Source organism: Pipra filicauda, unplaced genomic scaffold (assembly GCF_003945595.2).
Source record: "Pipra filicauda isolate LSUMZ 115617 unplaced genomic scaffold, ASM394559v2 scaffold79_size2787110_pilon, whole genome shotgun sequence".
Classification (NCBI taxonomy): Eukaryota; Metazoa; Chordata; class Aves; order Passeriformes; family Pipridae; genus Pipra; species Pipra filicauda.
Genome location: NW_024104975.1, coordinates 2553574 through 2578522, shown reverse-complemented (window position 1 = coordinate 2578522; position 24949 = coordinate 2553574). Strand labels below are relative to the sequence as shown.

The 24949-nt window shown below is 41.3% G+C and overlaps 2 protein-coding genes across 3 annotated transcripts in view; one reads left to right on the top strand and one right to left on the bottom strand.

Annotated features, from left to right (window-relative positions):
- Positions 1–4466, bottom strand: part of CEP128 (centrosomal protein 128) — a 116853-nt gene extending 112387 nt beyond the window's left edge. Inside the window, exons 1-3 of the mRNA XM_039390023.1 lie at positions 4424–4466; positions 3250–3292; positions 795–956 (exon numbers count right to left, since the gene is read on the bottom strand). Coding sequence (XP_039245957.1) covers positions 795–941 — 147 coding nt within the window. The 5' untranslated portion in view covers positions 942–956; positions 3250–3292; positions 4424–4466. The remainder of the gene's footprint in view (positions 1–794; positions 957–3249; positions 3293–4423) is intronic.
- Positions 4467–14751: 10285 nt separating this feature from the next.
- Positions 14752–24949, top strand: part of TSHR (thyroid stimulating hormone receptor) — a 70305-nt gene continuing 60107 nt past the window's right edge. Inside the window, exon 1 of one of the 2 annotated variants that reach the window (XM_039390025.1) lies at positions 14752–15069. In XM_039390025.1, coding sequence (XP_039245959.1) covers positions 14900–15069 — 170 coding nt within the window. In that variant the 5' untranslated portion in view covers positions 14752–14899. Of the gene's footprint in view, positions 15260–24949 lie in introns of both variants that reach the window. The other variant, XM_039390026.1, reaches the window with a different exon arrangement.

The window sequence follows — 24949 nt, the reverse complement described above, 5'->3', positions numbered from 1 at the left end:
TTCTAGATTGATGTTTATTTTCCACCTAAGAAGTTTTGAGGTTTATTGATTTTTCTCTTCCTGTATATTAAAGGGAAAAAATATTCCTGGCCAAGCAATAAGGGATAAAACATATGCCCACCCACTTTGGGTATTCAGAACTGTCAGCTAGAGAAGAATGGGAATGACTTCTCAAGTAATAATGCTGTCAGGATAGCTAAGTGTCTCCTCCCACTTGCCAAACAGATTCAGATATTCCCTCCACTGCGTCCACTGAAGCAGCAGGAATTAGATGAACACTCTTTCTTGCTCAGGTATGTATGTCTTACAAGTTTAGAAATAATGCTTCTTACTGTACTGTTCCACATCTAGAAGATATTTGAAATGTAAGCTCTATGATGAAGGAATTGACTACCTACATATTTACTTTATCAGAAATTTGGAAATTTTACACAGTACAAGGCAACCAAGACAGGGCTGGAAATTTCTGCTAAAAATTTATTGCCTTTTGTGAGAATCTGAAAAATCTTATTTGGCCTTATTCACTTTGCTAACGTTATAAAGGTATTACCCAAAATGTAATTGTTTCTAACAACATTCTATTACTGTCTGAAATAACAGCTGTATAAAAGTGTAACAAGCTACACGCTTTCAGCTCAAAAGCAGTACAATGTTCCAAAACCTTTTTGGTTTGCACGGAAAGCAAGGTTTCTCATCTATACAGTATACTCCACACCTTTAGAAATGAAAATTTGGTCCTACGTCACAGAAATGCAGACTCTATAAATACTTTAAAACTGTGTTTTGTAAACAACCTGTAAAGTGCTTGCTAAAGTATGGATCTTCTCTGTAACTGCTTCAGCACCATAGTTCTGAGCTCTGTTGTAGGATGCTCTCAAAGGCAGCCGTCTTCCTGTTCGACCCGTAAGAAAGTTGTCTGAATCACTGGATGAATTTGCCATTAGTATCTTTGCAATCTAGGTAGGAAGACCAGAAAAAGTAATGTATGTTAAATCCTCATTGTAACTGAACAGTCTTGCACAATAATTCCAAAGTAACTTCATAGACTCAGACTACATTTCCACAGACTACTAATTTGGGTCAGCAGGATGTATTTTTGAAGCAGACCTTCCAACTGCTCCTTAGTTATTATCTTCATTCACATCACAAAGCAAAAGGCAGAGCCCCTTAGGAGCAAATTAAATCAAAAGATGCACTCTCAATACTTCCAAGTGTTCAGTACCCATGGCAAGATCATGGCCCCAAGCAAATTCTCCCCCCAGAACATACAGTGGAGATATCAATGCTTTATCAATTGTTCGAGTCTGCAGAGCCATTCCCCTTTACCTCATACTATTGCTAAGCTCTATTCAGGTTGCCCAGGGCCAGCTAAGACAAATAACCCCAAGTAACTGTCTTAAGCAAGTCTAGGAATCAGTATCTTAATGACTCAAGGAGAACCAGAAATATTACGGAAGAAGGGAGTGTTTTAAATAGAAGGGAAAGGAAAGAAAACTGTGGCCAGGAAGTTATAGATTAATCAATTTAAATAAGTGGAAAAAATTAAAATGGGCTATTTTAAGTTTCCAACAAAAGATCTGTTCTCAAAAAACTTACAATAACAGTGTATGTGTTGATATCAAATAAATCAATCTGGTAATGAGTAAATTTGTTAAACAGGGAAGAAGCAGTAGAGGTCATTTTTTTTTCTTTAAGTCTTGAACACACATGACAATCACAAAAGTAAGCTGAAGTAAAACGAACTAAGCAAGCTTTCCTAAAACTGGATAAGTATCAGAACTCATAGAGCAGTTAACAGAAATTGTCAAATCGCAGAGGTATCAAGCAAGAACCTAGAGTGAATCCACTGTATCTTTTCATTAAGTGACCTGATAGTGTAATATAATAAGTTGATTAAGTCTGCAGCTGACACAAATACAGCTGCACTGGACAAATACAGCTAGAAAAACTGAAGTTGGTAGAAGAAAGAGGTACGGAGGGGAAAGCTTCTAGTTGAATACGCATCGACAGCGTCATCTTCTAGAAAGAAAAAGCTAACACCACACAAGTTGTAAAAATAAGGGTAATGTTGTGAATTGTGAAATATTCTTTCTATTCTCCAATGTTAATTTGACATAACCCAGATTACTATATTGATGCTGAGGCACTTCACTTGACTTCAAAAATTACTTGAGGCAGTAGAAATACAGCTTGTAAGGACAGAATGGAGACTGATAAGTCTCAAGTATGGCAAGATAGAGGAGGGAAATGCAAACAGTTATGCCTAGTATAGTAAAGTCACATAGTAACTGATTAAAATAACAATCCTCAAACAGTAGGTTAGATAGAAATATTTTCTTAGACTACTACACATTGCAGCAGTTTGCCTAAAGGTCATGGAATCACATTCACAAAATCTGTGTTAATATCCTGTGTTGGGAGACAGTCTGAGGCTACTTAAGGGAAGAGGAAACAGACTGCCATACTCTTGAAACCCTTTTAGTCCTGTAGTCAACAACACCACCAAAAAGAAAATAAAGGTGTCATTCTTCTAGCCATTAGAGCTGAAATTTCCAAAAGAAACCATGGATGGATCCAAAGTTTATATTGTATTTTATATGGAGGCAACTTTTTCCAGATCCTTATATTTAGTTTTTAAAAGGTTGTATATTTCTGTCCCCCTGGACTTGCATAGAAACCTTTCAAACATGAAGGAAGAGTAAATCAACATGCTCGGTCTATGCTCAAGTACACCAGTATTCCTTACATTTTCTGAAGTGGTGAATTTATCTCATCTTCCATCTTCTTATGTCACTAAAGCACATTTTTCTGACAGTATCAGAATTCACTATTCCAGTGCCTCTCACTCTAGTCAGCTGCAATGAAGTCTTAATGATGCTGAGTAAGCATAAATACTAAACACTGGGAAACAGGAAATACGGGATATTTTCAAATAAAACACTGGTAGAAATAACAACATGGAATAATACTGATTTTTTACCATAATTTGGTTTAAAAAAAAATTACAAAAACCAACAAACAAGTTGACTCAACCATAAGAGCCCCAACTACTGAAAAGTAGACACTAGAGAAAAAAAAAAGGGAAATGAAGATTTACAACAGGAAAGATTAACTGGTTCATTTTCAGCTGACCAAAAATAGGTTCATTAAGATACTTACTAGGTAAAGCACTGAAGAAAGGCCAGTAAGCAAGGTAAACATAAAAGAAAGCACTGAACAAGGAGGACATTTTGTCTCAAGAAAACTTACTATTTGTGATTAAGTAGCATTCCTTTTTATTCTCATGAGCAACCTAAAAGGAACCACAAGTACTTTTAAGTTGATGCAGTTCTGTTTCATATAAAGCAACATCCTCATTTTAAAAGGAAATACAGAAGTTTCATTTTAGATTTAAAAAAAAATCATAAAGGAATAGAAATTTGTACAGATGTTCCATATGCACATTGCCTATTAATTTAAACAAAAAAAAAAGCTTATCACTTTTTCCAAAAACCTTGACTAATTTTACCACATAATCATACAACTTATTGGGTTTTAGTTCTACCCAAACAGATCATAACTTTTCTTGAACTGATGAAAAGCATTGATACTTGATACTTTCCTTTCCTGTAGAAAATAGGGCATTTCATTTTCACTGAGGGCTCTCAGGGTAAAACAAACACGAAGCAGACCTGATCGTCTCAACAGCAAGTTCTCCAGCTCGGGGAAACCACAGATAAAGTCACCTGATTACTCCTCAAGTGTTTTTATTTGTCCAGCTCTACACAGACTAATATATCACTAGGTAACTGACCTACTGTTAAAGGTAGGTTTGAAGCCTTATAGCTAAGACTTATAGCTAACACCTGAAAGGCCCTTTCCTTCAATTTGAGACAGGAGGAGTTTTCAAAAAGCCAGGAAGACGATCCCACATGGTGACAGTTCGCCATCGTGCTTTCAGGCATCTGTACCACATTTTATTATCAGTTTGTGACACCGCGCTCCACTCCTCAGCACCACGGCCTTGGGGCCGCGGGGCACTCCAGCACGGCTCCGGGCACGCCGGCAGCCGGGACCCCGCCAGGCCCGCGGGCTGTCCCGGGCTGTCCCGAGGAGCCCCCGCGGCCTCGCTCCCCGCGCCTCTCGCCGCCGCTCCCGCCCGGCGCCGCTCCAACCCGCGCCCGCCCTCCCGCGGCGCTCCGCACCCGCACAGCCCCGTCCCGCACAGCCCCGTCCCCCACAGCCCCGTCCCACACAGCCCCGTCCCCCACAGCCCCGTCCCCCACAGCCCCGTCCCACACAGCCCCGTCCCGCACAGCCCCGTCCCGCACAGCCCCGTCCCGCACAGCCCCGTCCCGCACAGCCCCGTCCCGCACAGCCCCGTCCCGCACAGCCGCCCTGGCCGCAGTCCCGACTCTGTCCGTCCCGCGCCCCCGGCTCTCACCGCACGGCGCCCCGAGGCGAGGCCGCCCCGCTTCCCGAGCACCTCCCGCCCGTCTCACCTCGCCGCTATGGCAACTTGAACTAGCCGCCCTGCTGCCCGCTGCCGCAGCCGCCGTCCGGGCGCCGGGTTCCTCGCAAGGCTCCGTGGGACAGGGAGTCCAGAAGGCGCAGCCCCGCCGTGGGACAGGCGGGGTGCAGGACTCCAGCGCCCGAGAGGCTTTGCGGCGGCGGCGCCGGCAGCGCGGAGAGGGAAGGGCGGACCTCGCCCTGCGGGGAGACCGGAGGGCCTGCGCGGGGGATGAGTGGCGGTAGTGGAGGACCTGTCGTGGCGTTTATTAAAGTTGTTAAACTCTAAACCTTTACCAAATACGCGCTGGTGTTTACAAACACGTCACATAAACGATCGCGGAGAGCAGAAACAAAAGTTGTTGCCCTGGCAAAGCAGGCGAGGCTGTTCCAGCTCCGAGGAGGCGGCACCTGGCTGATCAGCTGGGAAAAGGCGTGTGAGCTACTGAGAGCAGATGGTTCTTACTCGGGAGGCATCTCCGTTCCTGCTTCTTGACTTTTTCTTGTTTCGTTAGGCCACGCATCTCCCTGTTCCCAGATGTTGTATCCATTACCCTTCTGTGCAGTAAAAACGGCCAAATATTGGAGTGCTGGCCTTGAAGAGAGAAAAGGGATAAAGAGTTCTGAGTGATCACCGGTAATGTCATCCAGGCCTCTGAAACTTGGGCAGAACTTGCAGTAGTCTCAGAATCACTGGGATGTTTGAATGCAATTCACCTGTAGATGAGCACTCAAGCCCAGAGTAAACGCAATGCGTTGGGTTTTTTAATACGTGTGTGTGTATTGCCTCTGGGATCCATTCCAGGCAGTGACCACTGGCCTTTGAGTACATTAATAAGGCATGGATGACAATCCATACTATCCACCTTCATTCCTGTCTTGCAGGACTGTTTCGTTTGCTCACAATAAATCAGGCGTGCTTGAATGGCATATGATTACAACACACTTCAGGAGTAAGCCAGGCCCTCCACACTGGCAGCATCCACCAGCAGCCCAGGCAATCACTGCTGGCCTTTGTGTCTTTCTGGTCATGCTTAAGAGGCATTATCCTCATCTTAGCTGAAGAGAAGTGAGGCACAGAACAGGAATTTAATGATAAACTTTGCTTCAATGTGAACTGAAGCATTAGTGAATAATTAGCAAAGAATTAAGTCTTCTCTGGCTTCCAGTGCCTGGCCATTGTCCCGGCCTTTCCTCTGCAAACTGCAGCATGATCAGTTTGTGTTGACAGGTCTAACTGCAGGGTGAGGGTCAGGGCTTCTATTCAGTCTTATGCTTAAGTCTCCTGCTTATGGTGGTCTCTGGGAGACAGCCCCTGAATTTTCCTGAGCTCTCTGGGGGATTTTCTCTCAGTTTTGCACCTGGCAGTAGGCTTGGTGCTCCACAGACTCAACAGAATTCATCCATGAGCAAATGTCTTTTCCTGCCCTAGTAGCCTCTCTAAGGTCATCACAGAGCAGATGAGGGGGTAAGGAATAGGTCCTGGATGTGACTGGTACATATACGAGAAGTGTATTTGCATCTATGCTGAGTGTGAGCACATCTGGCTTGCTACAAACACAGTGTTCCAGTGGAAACTGATGCCAACACCTGAGGCGGACATACTGAGCACATCCACTGGGTCCAAAGACCATGCTAACCATGCATATACCAACTGAGAAAGTAGATAGGCAGCAAACAGCACATGCTATCTATGTCTATATTGGTTTAATGTTGTAACAGAAGGAAGCAGATGCTTCCAGTGCTTCAGACAGCTGTATGCACACAGCTATATTATCAGCTGTAGCATTACACAAATATTGTAACTCTTTCACATAAGCATATGAAAAAAGGCTTATGTCGATGATTAATATGCAGCTTTCTCATCCTCATCAAGCTGAGACGTGCGTGGTACAAAAAGTGAGATACTAAAGACTGTTACAGAAAGCATGTAAGCAGGCATGTTTGCCAAGATTCCTGTATTGTGTATGTCTTTGCTGAAAAAGATCCAAACCATCAAAATCCCACCACTCCCAACAGAGAAGGTTACTAATTTACCAGTGCAATGAACTGTCAGCTCGGTAAAGTCTATTCCCTGTGCATTTTGATTTCCAGACTAGATGGGTGCATTAGGGTTTGGGTTTTTTTTGCTACAACTCACTTTAGAGTAGGGAGAACCCTAAGATTTGTGTGCACATATTTGTCACGATGTTCAAATAGGAACATAAAAAAGCACCCTGATGGTCCATTTGGCCACCATGGTGCAATGACTACTTATGTCAGCTCGTTGTAAAGTCTATCTCTGCCTGTGCATTTATTTTGATTTCCATGTGTGAACTAGGGTTTTTGCATAATAGGGTTTGGGTTTTTTTTGCTACAACTCACTTTTAGAGTAGGGAGAACCCTGCAAGATTTGTGTGCACTTATTTTTTTTCCCTATCTTGTTAAATATTAGCATCGATGTGAGAAGTCAAATAGGAACATAAGTAAGATTTTGAGTTATTTTTCATCCCTGAATATAAACCTGGTCTTCAATTTGGCCATTCAGTCTGGGGTTATGGCTTTATCTTCTCTACATGCTCCTTGTATATTCTGATTTATCTACTAGTCTTATAGACTCTGGCAGCATTCCTTGTTTTGTTGCATTTGAAATGGGATTGTTAGTTTCTGTTTTTCGCAAGTTGTTCCTCTGCTGCTTTTGAGCTTGTTTTACAGTATTTTACATTTAGCCTGCTAGCATTTGAAAGAAAACTTTGTGTTCTTGTCTAAAACATGACATTAACTTTTTGAAGTATGATTCTTTGATTTTGCTAACTGACCTTATCCTAGTGTTAACAACATTGGCTTTCTTATGCCCTTCCTGGAGTGTTATTTATTAGATATGCACTTGCAGTTTGGTGACCTTAAAGATTCACCATGGGACATATAAAGTAGATCCCTTGTCTGCCCCCTTTAGCATTTTAACAAGTATCTTCATATTTCTCTAATTCTCTTTTTTGAGGATGAACAGTACCACAATTATTTTTTGTTTGTTTACTTTTGTCATAAGGATGTTAAATATAAGTGCATAAAATTGCTACAGAACATCTCTTCAGTTTGGAATGAGTATGTCTGAGAAATTATTTAACTGTGCATAACAAACTACTATACTAGAGAGATTTATAAAGAAGTTTTTTAATTTTACAAGAACAGAAAACTCTCTTTTTATTATATGAATTCAAAAACATGTAAATGCCAGCATTCTGTTATCTGAAGTGCTGTGTTGAGACAGTAACTTGGCAGTGCTTGCATTTAGAGAGACCAGCATGGGTTTACTACTTAAGGTTAGTACTGCTTGATTAATGCTGTTGTGCCCCTTGACTAATACAAGTCTAGATCTTGACTAAGACCTTTTCTTTAAAAAAAAAAAAAAAAAAGGAAAGATTATTATGAGCCATTACGTTACTGCATATATTTAAATAAATGTGTAGTGAGTCTGAGAATACAAGCCATAAAGGTGGAAAATCTAAAAGTACTATAACTTTTTCTAAAACAATTTCATTGTTCTAGGCTTAAATTTAAATGTTTTAATTCTTTTATTTGTTACTAGTGGCATCTTTTCATGCTATACTACTTTTTATCCATGACAAGTCATTATTCATGTAGCTTTCAGGAGATTGTTTAGCTATTTCTTTCACAAGACTTACAGATTCATCATTTAGTGGACTCAGAAAATGAGTTCTTTTATGAACAGGTATCATAGACACACAAAAGAAGAAGCACTCTGTAATAGATGAATTGTCACCTAAGTCAGTGAGCTTAAAATCCAGTTTTGATTTATGATCGTTGTAATAAACAGTCAAACTCTTCTATTAAACATGCTGTTCTCCATATCAAAGCAGGTATGTGCCATGACCCAAGTCAAAAAAAGTGCAAGATTAGTCTGAAGTCTGAATTATAAGGGCAAATAAATTTTTGATGGAAGTAATTTCTGAGCATGGATGCCTATGCAAGAGATGCAGGCAGAGCAGAATGAAGTCAAAGATGACTAGAAACCTGACTTTAGATGAAGAAGCACAGGCAATGTAAGCCTGAAGGAAAAAAAATAGAGATATAAGTCCATAGGCTCTGGTGCGTTTGCACCCACAGATGCTGAGGTAGCTACTAATATGCTGAGGGTCACTAAGATAATTAAGAGCTTTATCTCCCATGAGAAAAAGCTGAGACAGCTGGGGCTATCTAGCCTGGAGAACAGAAGGCTTGAAGGATCTCATCAATGTCTATAAATACCTGAAGGGAGGGTTTAAATAAAATTATGTCCAGTGACAAAGCAAGTGGCAGCGAGCACAAATTGAACAGTAATTTCCATCTGAACGTCAGGAAACACTTTTCAGTTGTGAGGGTGACCAAACAATGGCACAGGTTGCACAAAGAGGTTGTGAAATCTACATCCTTGGAAATAGTGAAAAGTTGTCTGGACATAGTTCTGGGCCACCAGCTCTAGATGACTCTGCTAGAGCAGGGGCTTGGGCCAGCTGACCTTCAGGGGCCCTTCCAAACTCAGTGATTCTGTGACTCTGACTTTGTGATTCTGTAGATAAATATACCTTCCTGAAAACAGCTGTCATAGTTCTTACCTTAACTAATTGCTTAAGAGAGTTTCATCTTGCTCTTCTCTCTGGGCACTCTTACAATTGACAACCTCAGGCTTTATAAGGCTTTACACAGCAGTACGTCCTATTTAGCCTTCAGCCAACTGAGTATTCCAATTTTTGCAGTTTTTCATGGCTTTTTCATGAAATAAAGCAAAAGGAAAAGCACAAGAATTCCTCAATATCCCACAACCATAAAACTCCGTAACTACCTGTTTTTCACATTGAAGACAATTTTTTTATATTCTTGAAGACATGAATCTTCAAGAACCTAGAATAAAATTCTTTCCTATAGCTATTCAAACACTTGATCTGATGAATGATGCTGTGTCAAAGCAGTGTGTCTAATGTATTTTTTTCTGACAGGCCAGAAATTATTTGAGATACTGAAATAGAAAGAGGTAGGCACGGGCATATCTTGCAAGTGTCTAGAATGGCAAAACATGTTGATTAATCAGAAAAAAAAACCCACCAAGTCTTTTATTCTACTCTTTACTGATTAATTTTCCCACTTTGAACATTTTTTCATGCAGATATTACAAGATGTAGCTGTTGATATCTGGTAATCTATGTGGAACACCAATTAGAGCTAATTGCTTCTTTGTTAGAACCTGTTGTGTTTTATCTGATTTGTGTATAAACCATATAAACGGTGCAAAGATAACCAGGATACCTCATCAAATCTGGCAGATGATAATAAAGTTACTTTTTCAGAAAGCACCAGAAAAACAATGGAATTCTGAACCTTGCAGTGCTTAAGATGATAGGTATTAAATGAGCAACCATGGCTGTCACTAGAGGGAGTGTCTGTAACAGTGGAAAAAGATGCTTGTCGATTTTCGCCGTGTTTAAATTACTAGTAACCTGCAGGGGTCTTTGAAAAAGCGCTAGGAAAAATAAATCTGCAATGTACTGCATATGTAAGAGTCATTTTTGTTTCCTATTTGTTTATTAGAATCAGAGCATAAGGCATTTTAATGGATTAAAACTGCTCAGTTTCTCTAGCCTCAGGGCATACAGGATTTTGAATGTCTGTTCTTAGGTTTATGTTTATAATTGTGGATGTGCACGTCGGTGATACTTTTAATACATTAACCGGTTTTAGTATGTGAAAAAGCAACATTCATTAATTATCTCCAGGGGGTGAAAAGTTGCCAGTCACTTTAAGCTGCTAGATGCCATCACTTTTCAATACTGATGTGGTCAGAACTATTGATTGTTGTTCTTTTTTACATCTTAAACCACTTGTGGTTTTAACTAAGATAAGCAATTGTGTACCATCATTCTTTCAAAACAAGTCATGTTTCTAAACCTTGCATTTTCCTTACTATCCTGTGAATAATTGTGTTTGTCTACTTCTTTCTTGATAGATAAAATATTCCAGACAACTCTATAAATGCAAAGTAAAGTGGAATAATTGCACAGTATTCCCATTTTTCTGCCATACAAGGTGTGTCTTATTGCATGTAGCTACCTGTGTTTTTCTCTTCTGAATTTAAATTCTGATCTAGAGTTCACAGACCTCCCTAGCCTGGGGCTATCTGTAGATTTATAAATATACTCTTAGCTCCCCCATCTGCAGGCCCGTTCTTGAAAAAGGTGAACGGAAGGGCCAGAAGCTGCCTAGGAGAAGCCAGAGCATGGCACTGCAAAGCTAGTGGTCCCTCAGGGCCAGGCACCAGGAACCACAGGGAATCCCCCTGGAGCAGCAGGCAGGGCCTGGCAGCCCATTCCATTCCATCCCACCAGCCCAGCCATGGGCCAGGTAGCTGATGGCTTCTGGGCTAGCCACAACCCCAGGCACTGGGGCATGGGGACAGGCCAAGGCTGGGCCAGAGTGTCAGCCTGGGTGTCAGGACTGGCGTAGCGGGGCCCATGGCCAGGCAGGACAGCTGGAAACCAGCCCCAGTGTGGTGGCACGGGGACAGGGACTGATGGCCCTGGAGGCTGATGTGGTCCTGGGCTTTGGGCAAGGTGAGGGAAGGTCCTAGAGGAGGCCAGGCAGGGGCAATCAGATCCATCGGTGTCTTTATCCCTGACAGGCTGCTCTAGGAGGGGACTGCAGGCTGGGAACCAAGCATGGCCACAGCAACAGGACACAGTCCTGCAGCATCTTAGCAGAACTGGGCCAGTGATATTGACAGTCACAGCAAGGCAAGGAATGAAAACAGGTCCAGGGTCCAGACAGGAAGAGCAAGAGACACCTGGAGACAAGACTCCAATGCAGGTCTAAGGTCTATCAATAAGACAGGACTGGAGAGAAGACCAGAGACAATGCTGCCTTCCACACAGATCCACAGTATTCACAGGAAAACCAGGCAGCAAGACAGGGCTGCAGGAAAGAGGCTGGAATGGGTTCAGCTTTTAAATAGCTCAGGTCAGGTTTGGGTGCCCAGGCCTGAGTAGACCCAAAGCCCCAGAGCTGTCACAGGGGGTGCATACTGCTGGGGTGGGCAGGTTGGCCAGGGCAGAGCCCTGATAGAGGGAAACAACTGAAGTGTGATTGCAGACTTCTAGCCAGAAAATTGCTTAAACATGCTAGAATCTACAATGTAAACATCATCTTGCTTATAACTTTTCAGAGCAAAGCCAGTGCCCATGGTGGTTAGCAACAGTCCTTTTTTGTCCTCAAACTCCATTCATGTTCCTGGCTCAGAATGTGCAAGCCAAGTCATGGAACCCAGGAGGAGGTGCATCCAGACCTGGAGCTCTTCCCAGGCTGAAGTTCTGACCTGTTTCCTTCAAGGCTATTGGGCCTTGAACGAGAGGAGTCCCTTGCTTCTCTCATTTTATGATCCAAGCCCAGAAACCATATATTAAGCAGTCCTTATTTATTTTAGAATCTGCTCAGAACACCTTCCATCAGCCTTGCCGCTTCTTTGGTATGCAATCCTTTGTAGTTTCCCTTTTTGATCCCTTAAAAATAGCTGCACTTCCGTTAACACTTTTCTGGACTATCGCCACTGCCCGAGAGCAGTTGCCATGCCAAAGCTTCTTATGCTAATATCTATGTGCATGCTCTTTTTCCTAATAAATAAAAGGTAATTCAAAATACTTTCTCCCAGTGAAAGAGTAATGAAACAAATTACCCTTCCTCTAGTTTAAGAGTCTGAAACACAGTTATGATCAAGTAGCTAATGCAGGATACCCCCTTAGTAAAGGTAAGTAGCACAAGAATGAATTATTATGAATTATTATTATTTGGTTTGTGAAAACCTACTGAAATTACTCAGATCTTGGGATTACTTATCTACCCACCAATAAAACTATTTTTCATTTGCTTAGTCCATATACAGTGATACATAAAAAAGTTACACTGAAGCTGAAATAAAAGTGAGGGAGAGAGGGATTTGAAGAGAGTACACACGACATCACAACAAATCACCCCAGCGGTACTGTCATTAGGGAGGGGATACACATCCCTACTCTCTTCCTGCAAACTAGGTCATGTCATGAAAAGTAAAGACTCCTCTGTTGTGCTCCTAGTCATACTAGGTCATCAAGATTGATTGTGAGAAGAGAGAGATTAAACTGGAAGAGAGGGAAAAAAAAGAAGGCAAGTTCTGCAGATCCTGGCAAAAGCCTCCCTGCAGCATGGGTGGGCATTGAGGTGTTGTTTCCAGGTCTGGGAAGGATCAGTGGGATTGAATGGACCACACAGTAAGGAACCCTGAGTTTGCACCACAACCCTGTTCTTGTGACTTGCCCTCAGAGATCAGTAAGAATGTGTATCTTGTCTATGGTCCCCAAAACAAGAAGACAGGCCATACTTAAAAAATGCCAGGTAATATTAACCTGGGTGTATTGGTCAACAATGAGGGGGTAGACTACTGAGTAGGTTGTTTTGTGGCTTTTAGCAACTGTGGTAATGTTGCCCTTGCTGTCTTCAAGTTACTGTGCCAAACAGGATATGGTGTGTCTCGTTTCCACAGAGGGCAGGATGGGATGGGACAGGACAGGATGGAATTGCAGCCCAGAAGTAGGTGTGCTTCCACACTCAGAACCTGTACTGCTTTGTGGCTTTCTTCTTCATGAAATTTGCCATTAGCCCTTGGCTGGGAAAGAATATGATCCCACTGCTGAAACATGGCAACACTGAACACATTGCAGCTTCCAGCAGCTTGGTCTGTCTTACACTGTACCAGAGTCTCCCTTAGCACTGACCAAAGTAGGGAACAGTTACAGAGCTCCATATCTGACTTGGCAAGACAGAGTCACATCTTTTCTCTCATCTATGCCTCAGTGGAGTGTGTAGCTCTCTTGTTCATTTGCCTTGAAATTCAGTGGTCTGCCTATGGCTTCACTGTTATTTAGTCAAGGTGATAGGGACACCAAAAAATGGTGGTGGGTGGTGGCTCTTAAGGCTGCAGGTGAGTTACAGATATGGGCAGTGTGCCAGAACGACATGACTGAGCAGGGCATAAGGCAGCCAGCATTCCCAAAGGAATTCCATGCAATGCAGATTGAAGTTGTCTGCACTGTGTTGTCCCCTCATTGGATACCCGATCCGAAACAGGATAAATATATCTGATGGATTCCTCACTTACGCAAGATCTAAGTGCTAACATATGCCCATATGACCAGGATTTATATTGTATTTCTTTGTGGGCATAATATCAGTTTCTCACCCTAAAAAGGTGTGTTGAGGGGATTAATTACATCTAGGAAACACATACTGATGAACTGAAATTAAAGACTTATATCAAAATAATATCTGATCTGTTGTACTCAAAACGTTTGAATAACTCTAATCTAGCTGGAGAAGAAGTATTTATCCAAGAAGATTGTGGTCTAATTTTTTACTATGCATAGGTTACATTTTCAAGTTTCCTTCTCCCAAGGCTACAAACATTTATGCTGACATTTTTCTTGTTGTGCACCTACTTCAGGTGACAATAATTCCACCTTCTCTCAGGGTTAGATTTATTTGTTTTTCTTTTTTTCCTTTGGTGAAAGGATTTTATCTTTTCTGATCATGTGGAAAATGCTAGTCTCTCCTTTTCATTTTGATCTGTCATGTGAATTTCAAAATCACTCTTCCGAATTTTCAGTGCTTTTTTTACTGCTTTACATTTACTGCGTGTCTAACTTGCAGACAGTGAATTTTTGCTCGGTGTAAAGATCTGTCGTAACTTCACTGCTTTCACAGGTGACTTAGCATGGCTCTTACTCAGCCCCTTCCCTCCTCCCTTCTGCAAAGATGCCGGGAGAGGCGTTCGGGGCCAGGCGTCGCTTCGCTGCCTTTGAGAATGGCTCTGCGGGCTTGTCCCTCTGCCGGCGCGGAGCGGGGGCCCGTGTCGCCTCGGCAGGGCTGTGCTGGGCAGGGCAGGGCAGCGCCCGCTCGCCCCCCGCAGTCCCGGCCGCTCGCAGCAGGTGGCCCCGGCGTTTGGGGCTGCGCTGGACTCGCCGGCGGCGGGCAGAGCGCGGGGAGCGGCGGGTCCGGGCGGCGCGGCCCCGGTGAGAGCGGGGGCACGGGCACTGCCGGGGCACGGGCCCCGAGGGAGGGGTGCAGAGGAAGGGGGGGCTCAGGCCGGTGTGGGGCAGCAGCGGCAGGGACGGATGGCCGGCGGAGTGGGCGCGGGGCCGGGGGGAGGAAAGGGAGCCTGCCTCATGGCGAGGGCGCGAAGAGTTCCCTGAAACCTCTCCTGACCCGTTTAGGGAGGAGGCGGCGTTGTCCTGCGAAGGTGCCGCCTTTCACCAGCGGCTTTTCGCGGCGGGGCAGCGTTGTCTGCCCCTGCAGCTCTGGGGTCTCCTCGTCCCCTCGGAGAAGCGAGGGGCAGAGCGGGAGCGGGCGGCGGAAGATGCTGTGCCTCCCGATAGCCTTCCAGTTGCTGCTGGTGCTGGTGCTGTGCAGCCAGGGCACAGAGAGGTGCCCTTCAGCCTTCTGCGAGTGTTCTGACTGGGAGGACTACAAAATCACTTGCAGGGACATCCACTTTATTCCCAGCCTTCCGGAGAACACCCAGACCCTGTGAGTACCTTGGGATGGTTTAGGGGAGGCACTACCCGGTTTTGAGTATTCTTACTTTGCCGGCAGGAGAAGCTCTGAGCTAATGCCCTGCGAGATGAGGAACTTGTGAGCGGGAAAGTGCCGCAATTTACTTGAGCACTACAGCATAGCGGGAGCGGCAGTATGCGGACTCTGTGTGTGACAGGAGGAGGTAGGAAACTCAACCTTATAGAGCTGTGAAGAGATGACTGTCCACTGGGTCATAGGAGTTCTGTGTAAAATGTGGGAAAATTAGTAACTGGGCTTTTTATAGGCAAACTGAGTGGAAGGCTGGATTCTGTGTGGGAAGTGCCTAGAAGGTGAGGTGAAGGAAGGGTAGATCAAGCACAGTTTTGTAATTAAAAAAATAATAGGAATTGGATATGCCACCTCACAAAGAGTTCCACAAATTCTTCTATGTATTTTCAGCTTCTTTGTCAAAGCCAGAAAAAAAAAAAGAATCCATGGGAATTGAGAATCATAATACACCGTCTGGGAGATGAAGTACTTCAGATAAACAAAAGTGTGGAGTGTGGGATAAAGCAGAAAATTTGGAGCTTGCCAAAGTCATAAAATAATTCAAGTACCTAAGCCTAAGTGATACCATTACAGGCACAGTAAAAAATTTTGTCTAGGTTCCTGCTGCCAGTCCAGATGGGCAGCTTGTTTCGTATCTGTCAGATAAATACTGTAGGGAAACTGAAATGGCACCAGTCAGCTAAAACTATGAATCACTCCTGGATTTTACTTTGCCTCATGAAGTAAAAACTGTTTCTAGTCTCCAAGGGAAGGTTCAACTGTATATATAGATTACTTTCTGATAAAGTAAACAAACTCAAACTCAGTTGATTTAGTTGCAAGATAAAACAATAATGGGTTGATTGGTTTATGTCTTGATAATGATTCTGAGGACTTTATTTGAAAATGTGAACCATTAAGTAATTTGAACTTCTCAAGATTCTTTAACACCTGAAAGTAAAGGTTTAGCAAATTGATCACTAACCTGAAAAGACAGAAAAAATTATTTATGTTATTTCCATTATTTTTATATGCCTTTAATTTTTTGGATGACTAGACTGCAGTATTTCAGTTAATAAGGTTTTAAACTATACAGGTTTTCATTTGGTTATTATACTTTTATATACGCACCTTATTTAAGTTGAAATTGCTGTAACATTACCGTATGTACCAAGTAGTATGTTCTTTGAAATCTACCATGACAAGTTAGAAAATTAAGCAGTTTCAGTTTATAGGAGAAATATGCCTTTGTACGGGCATTTAAAATAGTTAATAGAAACAATGAGATCACATAACGAAATTGGATACTTTCCTTGAAAAAATGCTGGTATGATGGCTGAGAAGTACCTCTCTACATACAGCTTCACAAATAAGCACTTCGGCCACTGGAGTTCTAGTGTTTTAAACACCTGTAGTAATGAGAGCTTTAAGATCATAAACCACTGTTTTTAAAAGATAAAAACAATCAATGACGATCTTATTTCCATGGGAAAATAATTAAGAAAAACAACTGAGAAATATTTTTCTGTTTATATTGGGTGGAATTTAATCATCTGTACCAACTACAGTGACCATTGCAAACTTCTCAACACAGGTACTCCCTCCTGTAGACAAGAAAACATTCCGGGTAATGACAATTGTGATTTTATAGTGTATGGTTGAAAAGGTAGAACATGCGCTGTATAGTCTTTTATTTGAAAATAAATGGGAAAATTATTTGAGGAAATAAGGAAAACAGAGCTCTTTGCACACACAACCCCCCCGCCCCCCCGAATGAACAACCAACCAACCAACCACAACCCAAACAAACAAACAGCAACAAAAACAAACCAAACAAAAAAACAAACAAAAATATTCCACAACATTTTTTTTACTTCAGTTTGCAGTTTTCTCTCTGGATAAAATGTGTATATTTTCCTTCTGTATTATTACTTGAATTGCTGAAGTCCAGGGGACTATATCTGATTCTGTAGTCCCTCAGCAAATGACCTAATCTTTCTTTCACTCCATAGGTTAAATGGGAGTCATAACAGTTACTTATATGTGTCTGTTATTGAGAGTGCTTTCGGGTGCTTCAGACAGGATTACTTGCACGTGGCAGATAACACACAGAGTTTTCCTAAGAGATTGTAAAGCATGTGCCCCTGATTCTGTCATGCTTTGCATCCTTCTGCCTTACAAGTGGCAACAGTTCTGAATTAAAGACAAAAGATTCAGAAGTAAGTTTCTGCTAACCTTAGAACAAATGAACGCTTCTTTGAGGTGAAGCATGTAGCTGTACATATCTGCACACTGTATGTTGAAACTCTACAATTTTCCCCAAATCCAGCAACTTTGTTACATTAGGCAAAGTAATTTTGCTTGGTGGTGGTAATGTGTGAACCTCAAGACTGCCAATTTTAAAACTTTCTTGTGTGGCTATTCAGTTTTGTAGGGTTGTAGAACTAAGAGGCTGGTGAGACTAAGAACACTGTGCCAGCTTTTGGAGATGATGAGCTCTTTTCAGTCCACAGGATCTTGAAACTCCAATTAAAATTTCATTCTGATGAACAGTTGGGACTGTTCTCATTTCTTTACCATACTTTAAGAGAATGGGCTAAGCCTTTATTTTAACAAGCCATGCTTATAAGAAATTCCAATAAATGTTTATTTCCAACTCTTTTAGTGGAAAAGTGACATGAACTTAAGCCAGGAAAGTGTGCTTGTTTTAAACTGTGATGTATTTATCCAAATATAGTTAATGCAGGTGATTATCCAGAATGCCTGAATGCACAGATATTGATCTTGGAGATGTCCTTTTTTCAATACAAGTTTGTTGTTTTTTTTTTTAGTTCCTTTCCTGGGGAATAAACAAAATAAGTAGAAAGAAAAAGGTTTTGTGTATCATAGGTAATCCTTATCTTGTTGCCTGAAGTTAAGGGTTATGTAATCCCTATATAATATACTGATGCTATACTATGGCAGGAAAGCAGTTCTAAGTGGTATTGAAATACAGTACTAAAAAAATATGAAATTATATATCAATAATTTTGTTGCATCTGTAGTATATTTTATACCTCTCTCTGCACAGCTGACACCTTGACTTCGTCTGTTGCTATTTTACCCCTGCAAGGTCCTCCTTTGCTTCTGCCTTTGCCTATCCTTGACTCCAGCACTCCTTCATGCTGTGGCAGGGCCACTACATGCAATGGTACTGAGATCTCTGTCCCAACCCCTTGGCTGACAGTGCTTTTCTCTTTCACAAGCAAAGTGCTGGAGCAGGGCAGCAATTGGTGCTCTAACCTCTTCTGTGTTTGATGGAATATGCCAGGGGAGATCCTGGTCTTTCAGTTCAAGCAGATCCACTAGGAAGGGAGGGTTAATGACTGTGAAAAATTACTTACACTTACGGATCACCAAAACCTCACTGAACATCTGTCCAAAGCTACAATCATCATAATGCTTGAATTATTGTAATACCCTTTTTGGCATCATTATGATGACATATTCAGATGGTATCACTATCCCAAATTCATCTCAATGCAGTTCCCAATGCTTTTCATTTTATGAGCCTATTATTAGTCGTTTTTAATTACTTTTCTTTTGGCAATAAAACTAATGAAATTTTGCTTCTTGTTCATTTTGCACTACATCTCCTGCATTCACTTACTAAAATAACTTCTGCTCTTTTCCCTTTCCCTTTCCCTGTCCCTTTGCTTTTCGGAAGGGATGCTAGTAAGGTTTCTATCCTGTACCCAGGTGCTCTTTTCACATCAACTTAATCAAATTTGATTGAAATTGAAAAAGAGGGAATTTGGAGGGGACAGTGGAACTGGCATATAAATAGATACAAAACCAATACAGTCTTTAAGAATATACTCTTTACATTAGGTATAATTTACAGTTCTGCATCTGCTCCAGGATATTTGCCATAGGATACTGATTTTTGAGCTCAGCCTTCAGGCTGACATATGTCATGTTTACTATGCTGGTAGGGGTGAGCATGTGGATACCAGCATAACAAGATGTAGTGAAACAGCTGGCATGTTTAGTTCCACCTGTTGTTGTTAGCTTTTGATAAAGGACATATTGAAACTTTGTAATATCTTTTACATATTTACAATGTGATATTTAGAAGTAGCAATAGAGATATTCTGACTTCAGGTAATTCTAATTATTATCTTTTTTTAGACTTCATTACTTCAGAATTAAGTGTAGACCCTCATAAATACATCTTCATAAACAACCTTGAAACATAAGCATATAATTATTATCCCTATTTTAATGATGAAGTACTGAGAGTCTAAAAGAACAGGAAAAACACTGACATGGTTAGAAAACTGAAGGAAGCTAATAGAGCATCCTTCAGAAAATGGAAGTCATGCCCAAAAATGGAAATTTTGGGAAACTTGAAGTAATACAGTAAAAAAATATTTTGAAGAGAAACTTGTAATATCATGAAAACTCAGTATAACCTTTAAAACACATCAAATGGTAAGCCTGAAAAACTTTGACCAAATTAAAGCATCAGTATGAAGTTTGTTTGAAACAAACTGAAAACTTGAATAGGTTCAAGTAGCCTGAGCCAGATAATACTTGTGTAAGAGTTCCAAAGGCAAAAAATTGCTGCATTGCCTACTGTAATGTGTAACTTACCATTTAAATCAACCATGGTGACAAAAGAATGGAAGGTCACAGGTATAGTATAATTCTTTTTTAAAAGTGCTTTAGAAAATACCTTGGGAACTAAATGCTTGTAGGTCTCTCTTCTTTGGAAGACTCTGAAAAATAGGAAGGAATCCATCTGATTGGATGAGGTGTACTGTTTGCTGCATCAGTGATGCTCAAATGATTGGGTGGCTGGGCCCAGAGAGTGATGGTGAATGAAGTTACATCCAGCTGGCAGCTGGTCACAAGTAGTGTTCCCCAGGACTCAGTGTTGGGGCCCATCCTGTTTAATGTCTTTATTGATGATCTGGATGAGGGGATTGAATGCGCTCTCAGCAAGTTCACAGATGACAGCAAGCTGGATGGGAGTGTTGATCTGCTAAAGGGTATGTAGGCTCTGCGGAAGGATCTCAACACGGCTGATGACAAGCCCATGCAGAGCTACAGGCCAGAGGAAGAGTGGCTGGAAAGCTGCCTGGATGAAAAGGATCATATATTCTATATATTCTGGAAGTAATATAAAATGGCTACATTTTATGAAATAATGTTTTAGTTGCAATTAGTTCATTTTCCAACCAATACTGAGTTGTTTTCATTTATAGAAGTATTTAACAGTTTCTAAAGAAAAAATCAGGTTTGAGCTTTCTTAAAATCATTAATTTTTTTTTGTTTTCCAAACACCATTATACTTACCAAATCCATGAAATCATTTTATCAATTGTCTTTCAGGTAGGGATTTAAATAATTCTATGTATATGCTGCAACATAAAATGTTTCCTAAATACTGCATTTTACAAAAACCTACGTTTTCTTACCAAATCCAATATGTGTTATTATATTTACCTACACATTTCACTTGGAAAAACATAATATTACTTCTATAATCCTGCTGTTGACATACAAAAGTCCTACGTGTTGACATACATTAGGTCCAATACACTGTCTAAAAAATTGGTATATATTATCCTCTCAGTTAAAGTGAAATGTTAAAGTGAAAGAATTTGTTCATCATCACAATGGTAAGTTTAAAAAAACTGTTCTAAGGGTTCTTGAAGTTACTTACAAACTGTGCACTGCTTTACTGTACACACACCCCAACTCAAAGAAGTGAGCAGATGAAGAACAGGAATGAGGGGTAGTAGGGGACCAGAGAAACTACTGAAAATCAAAATAATAGAGTATTTTTTTCATTCCTTATCAGTCATTGTATCAGTAACATTGTATCAGTAGCATTTGGAACACTGAAATTTCCTGTGTCATGAGGCAGAAACGCATCAAATGCTGGGAACTGTACAAGCACAAACGAAAAAGCCATTCCCATTCCTAGTAGAATGAGCATTTCTTCAGCATGCTTTAACTACACATATAGCTTGCTCAACAGAAAAGCAGAAGTACTGCAAATAGTTTTTTTGTAGATGCTATGTAGAGGTTAATCTCAATAAGAATATCCACATTTTTACAAGAGACACTGGTGATATGGCAGTAGAAACTCATTTTCATTTTTTACTTGTCTGTGAAGATGATGAGTTTTGATCAACTTGATAGCAAAAAAATGTTTTACACAAGGGTTAAACTCTGGTTTTGGAGATGATTTCAACAGTAGTTTAACAGACTGATTCTGTAAGTGTTACACTCCACTGAATCTTGAATTGCTACAGCAGTCAGTTTTCATTACATTGTTTTCTTTAGACATTGAATTTCCAACCTGTTACACTTCAGAAGCACACAACAGCCTTCTCTTGAACTGAGGAACAGAGCATATTGATATACTTGTAAAACAAAAGAAAAAGCTTAAATTTTACAAAAAACCCTCTGTAACGACTAAACAATAGTTTACAGAGTGTATTGCAAAAAGCTAATAATACTGTGTTTTCTGTTAGTATCAGTTAAGAGGGCAACCTTACACGAATATGACTCATACAGACTGTTTATATATTTGCAAAATCAATTGATATTTTCCATAACTTGAGTTTACAGAACCTCAAAACAGTCTAAGAAAAGGCGATTGTATTTTGAAAACTGGACCGTCTCAGGAAGTGTTTTTAAAAAGTCTAAATGATCTGCCTTCATCACAAACTGTGATTGAACCTTCCCACATGCAGTTTAGATGCTGATCTGCTAAAACAGGAATGAGAAAAATGAGGTACAGTCTCAGTTTTTAAAAAAATCAATTTCAAACGTGCTTTTGTGTTCTGCTGGACTCAGCCCTTACATATCCTTATGTTCACAGGATACACATTAAAGAGTCTCAAAAAACCTAACAATTTATGTTGTGAAGCTACTAATAGCGTAGCAGCTTGTTAACCACCCTCAGGTGTCTTCTAAGTGGTAGCCAAAATTTAGAGAGTAGAAAATGTAGCTTGCTTTACTCACTTCAATGAGAAGTGACCCATCTGCAAAGAGGCCATTTTATGTCAACAGCTTTTATTCTGTTCAAAATTGTTCAATCCAGCCAGTGCCCTGATACCTTACCCAATTCAATGTGAAACAATGATACTCAGGATTTTGCAAAATACGATGCTATGGGCTCAAGTAGAAGCAATCATAGCACCTATAGTAGATTTGTTGCAATTTAAACTTCAACATAGATAATGAGCTGCTGACACTTGCCAAAGTAAGACTAGTTCTCTTTTGATCTCAAGTCTATGAGTGTGATCTGCCTGGATGTAAAGAAACCGGCATTTTAAATGGCAGTCTTTATGAAGACAGATTGAGTCACATAACACAAAAAGTTTGACCTATTTTTTTCTCACAGATGAGGAGATACTTAAATATAGATGTTGAAGAGCCAGTAAAGGTAATTGAAATGAAACCTAATACTGTAACTTAGCATAGAATCATAGAATAGTTTGGGTTGGAAGGAACCTTTAAAGGTCATCTAGTCCAACCACCTCTGCAATGAGCAGGGACATCTTTAACTAGATCAGGTTGGTCAGCATAGCATGCAGTCTGACTTTGAATGTTTCCAGGAATAGGATACTTACTACCTCTATGGGCAACTTGTGCCCATGTTTCACCATGCTCATTGTAAAAATGTTTTCCTTATATCAAGTGTGAATCTACCATGTTTTAGTTTAAAATCCTAGCTCCTCATCCTATTGCAACAGGCCCTGCTAAAAGGTTTGTCCCCATCTTTTTTATAAATCCTCTTTAAGTACTGAAAGGCTGCAATAGGGTCTGCCTGGAGCCTTCTCTTCTGCAGGCTGAACAAGTCCAGCTTTCTCAACCTTTTCCCACAGAGAAGTGCTCCAGTCCTCTGATCATCTTTGTGTCCCTCCTTCATGGTCCAGCTTTTCATCCATGAGCACTTCTCAGCAGGGCTGCTCCTGATCTGTTCCTCCTACAGCCTGGATTAATACTGGGAGTTGCCCTGACCCAGGTGCAGCACCTTGCACTTGGTCTTGTCAAACCTCATGAGATTCCCATGGGCCCACTTTTTGAGCTTGTCCATGTCTCTCTGTATGGCATCCTGTCCTTCAGGTGTGTCAAGCTTGGTGTCATCTGCAAACTTGCTGAAGGTGCACTTGATCCAACTGTTCATCTCATTGATGAAGATATTAGTCAGTACTGGATATAATACGGACCCCTGAGGGACACCACTAGTCACTGATGTCCATCGGGACTGTGAGCCATTGACCACTAGTCTCTGGATGCAACCATCCAACCAAATCCTTATCCACCCATGGAATCCATCTCTGTCCAATTTAGAGAGAAGGATGCTTTGAGGGACCGTGTCCAAGGCTTTACAGAAGCCCAGATAAATGACATCTGTAACCCTTCCCTTGTGCACTGACACAGTCACTCCACCACTGGATTGGTCAGGCAAGACCTTGGTGAGGCCATGCTGGCTGTCTCAGATCACCTCCCTGTCCTCCATGTACCTTAGCAGAGCTTCTGGGAGGATCTCCCCAGGCACAGAGGTGAGGCTGACAGGTCAGTAATTCCCAGGGTCCTCCTTTATACCCTTTTAAACAATACATACAATATTTCCCTTTTTCCAGTTGCCTGGGACTTCACTTAATTGCCATATTCAAACATTACAGCTTCATATATTTCCTTCTATTGTGATCACAGACATACCTATTTAATGACTTTTGAACTAAGATTTTGATCTAAAACTGATATTGTTACAATTTTAACCTGAACTTTAAACTTTTATGATGGCCTACAATAAAATACAATAGAGAAGACCCGTGTTTCTGAAATATTGAGCTAAGAATCTATAAATGGCTGCAAAGAGAGTTCAAAGGGGACCATGAAATTTTAGAAAAGAGCAGTCTGAAGAGGTTCACTTCCTACAGGGAAAGAGAGCAAGAACAGGCTGTAATTGCTTGCTACGTTGTGTCTAATCAGAGAACCACTAAGTGCCTGTAATTGCTATCAGCTGCTCAGCAGAGGTCAAAAAATAAAACTGAATGTTAGTAACTATTAAGATAGAAATATAGATGAAAATAAAGAAATTTATCTTTCCACTGATTGTGTACGTAGTACCTGCAAAAGGACATTCAAAGGTACACAATTAATTACATACAAAAACCAACTACATAGCGGCCACTAGCATGTGTTTCCCCACATCCTCCATTCTACCTCACTGGAAGACATGCATGATGCTTGTGTTCTTCAGACATAATCTCCCTTGAACACGATGGTCCTTCAAAGATGATAGAGTGGCCTCAAAATGGCATCAAACTAGCTCCTCATTGCCCTCAGGTGCAGCCTATCAGGTCCCACAGATTGCTGTATGCCTAGTACACTTCACTGCTGCTTTAGTCTGTCTTCTGCTTCAGGTAATGCTCTGTTTCCTCAGGCTGTGCTGCCAGTGAGGGACTTGGGAGGCCTGGGAGCAGATTAAAAAAAAGGTGCAAAAGTGTGCTGGTTTTGACTGAGATAATTTTCTTCATAGTACCTAATATGGCGGTATGTTTTGGATTTGTGCTGGAAACAGTTGGTAATTCAGGGGGGGATGTATTAGTTATTGCTGGGCAGTGCTTAGAGAGCAAAGACGTTTTCTGCTTCTCACACCACCCCACCAGGCTGAGAGTGCATGAGGAGCTGGGAAGGGACACAGCCAGCACAGCTGACCCCAACTGTCCAGAGGGATATCCCATACCATGTGATGTCATGCTCAGCATATTAAGCTGGGGGGAGAAGGAGGTACTTTCAGAATGAAAGCATTTGTCTTCCCAAGTCACAGTTG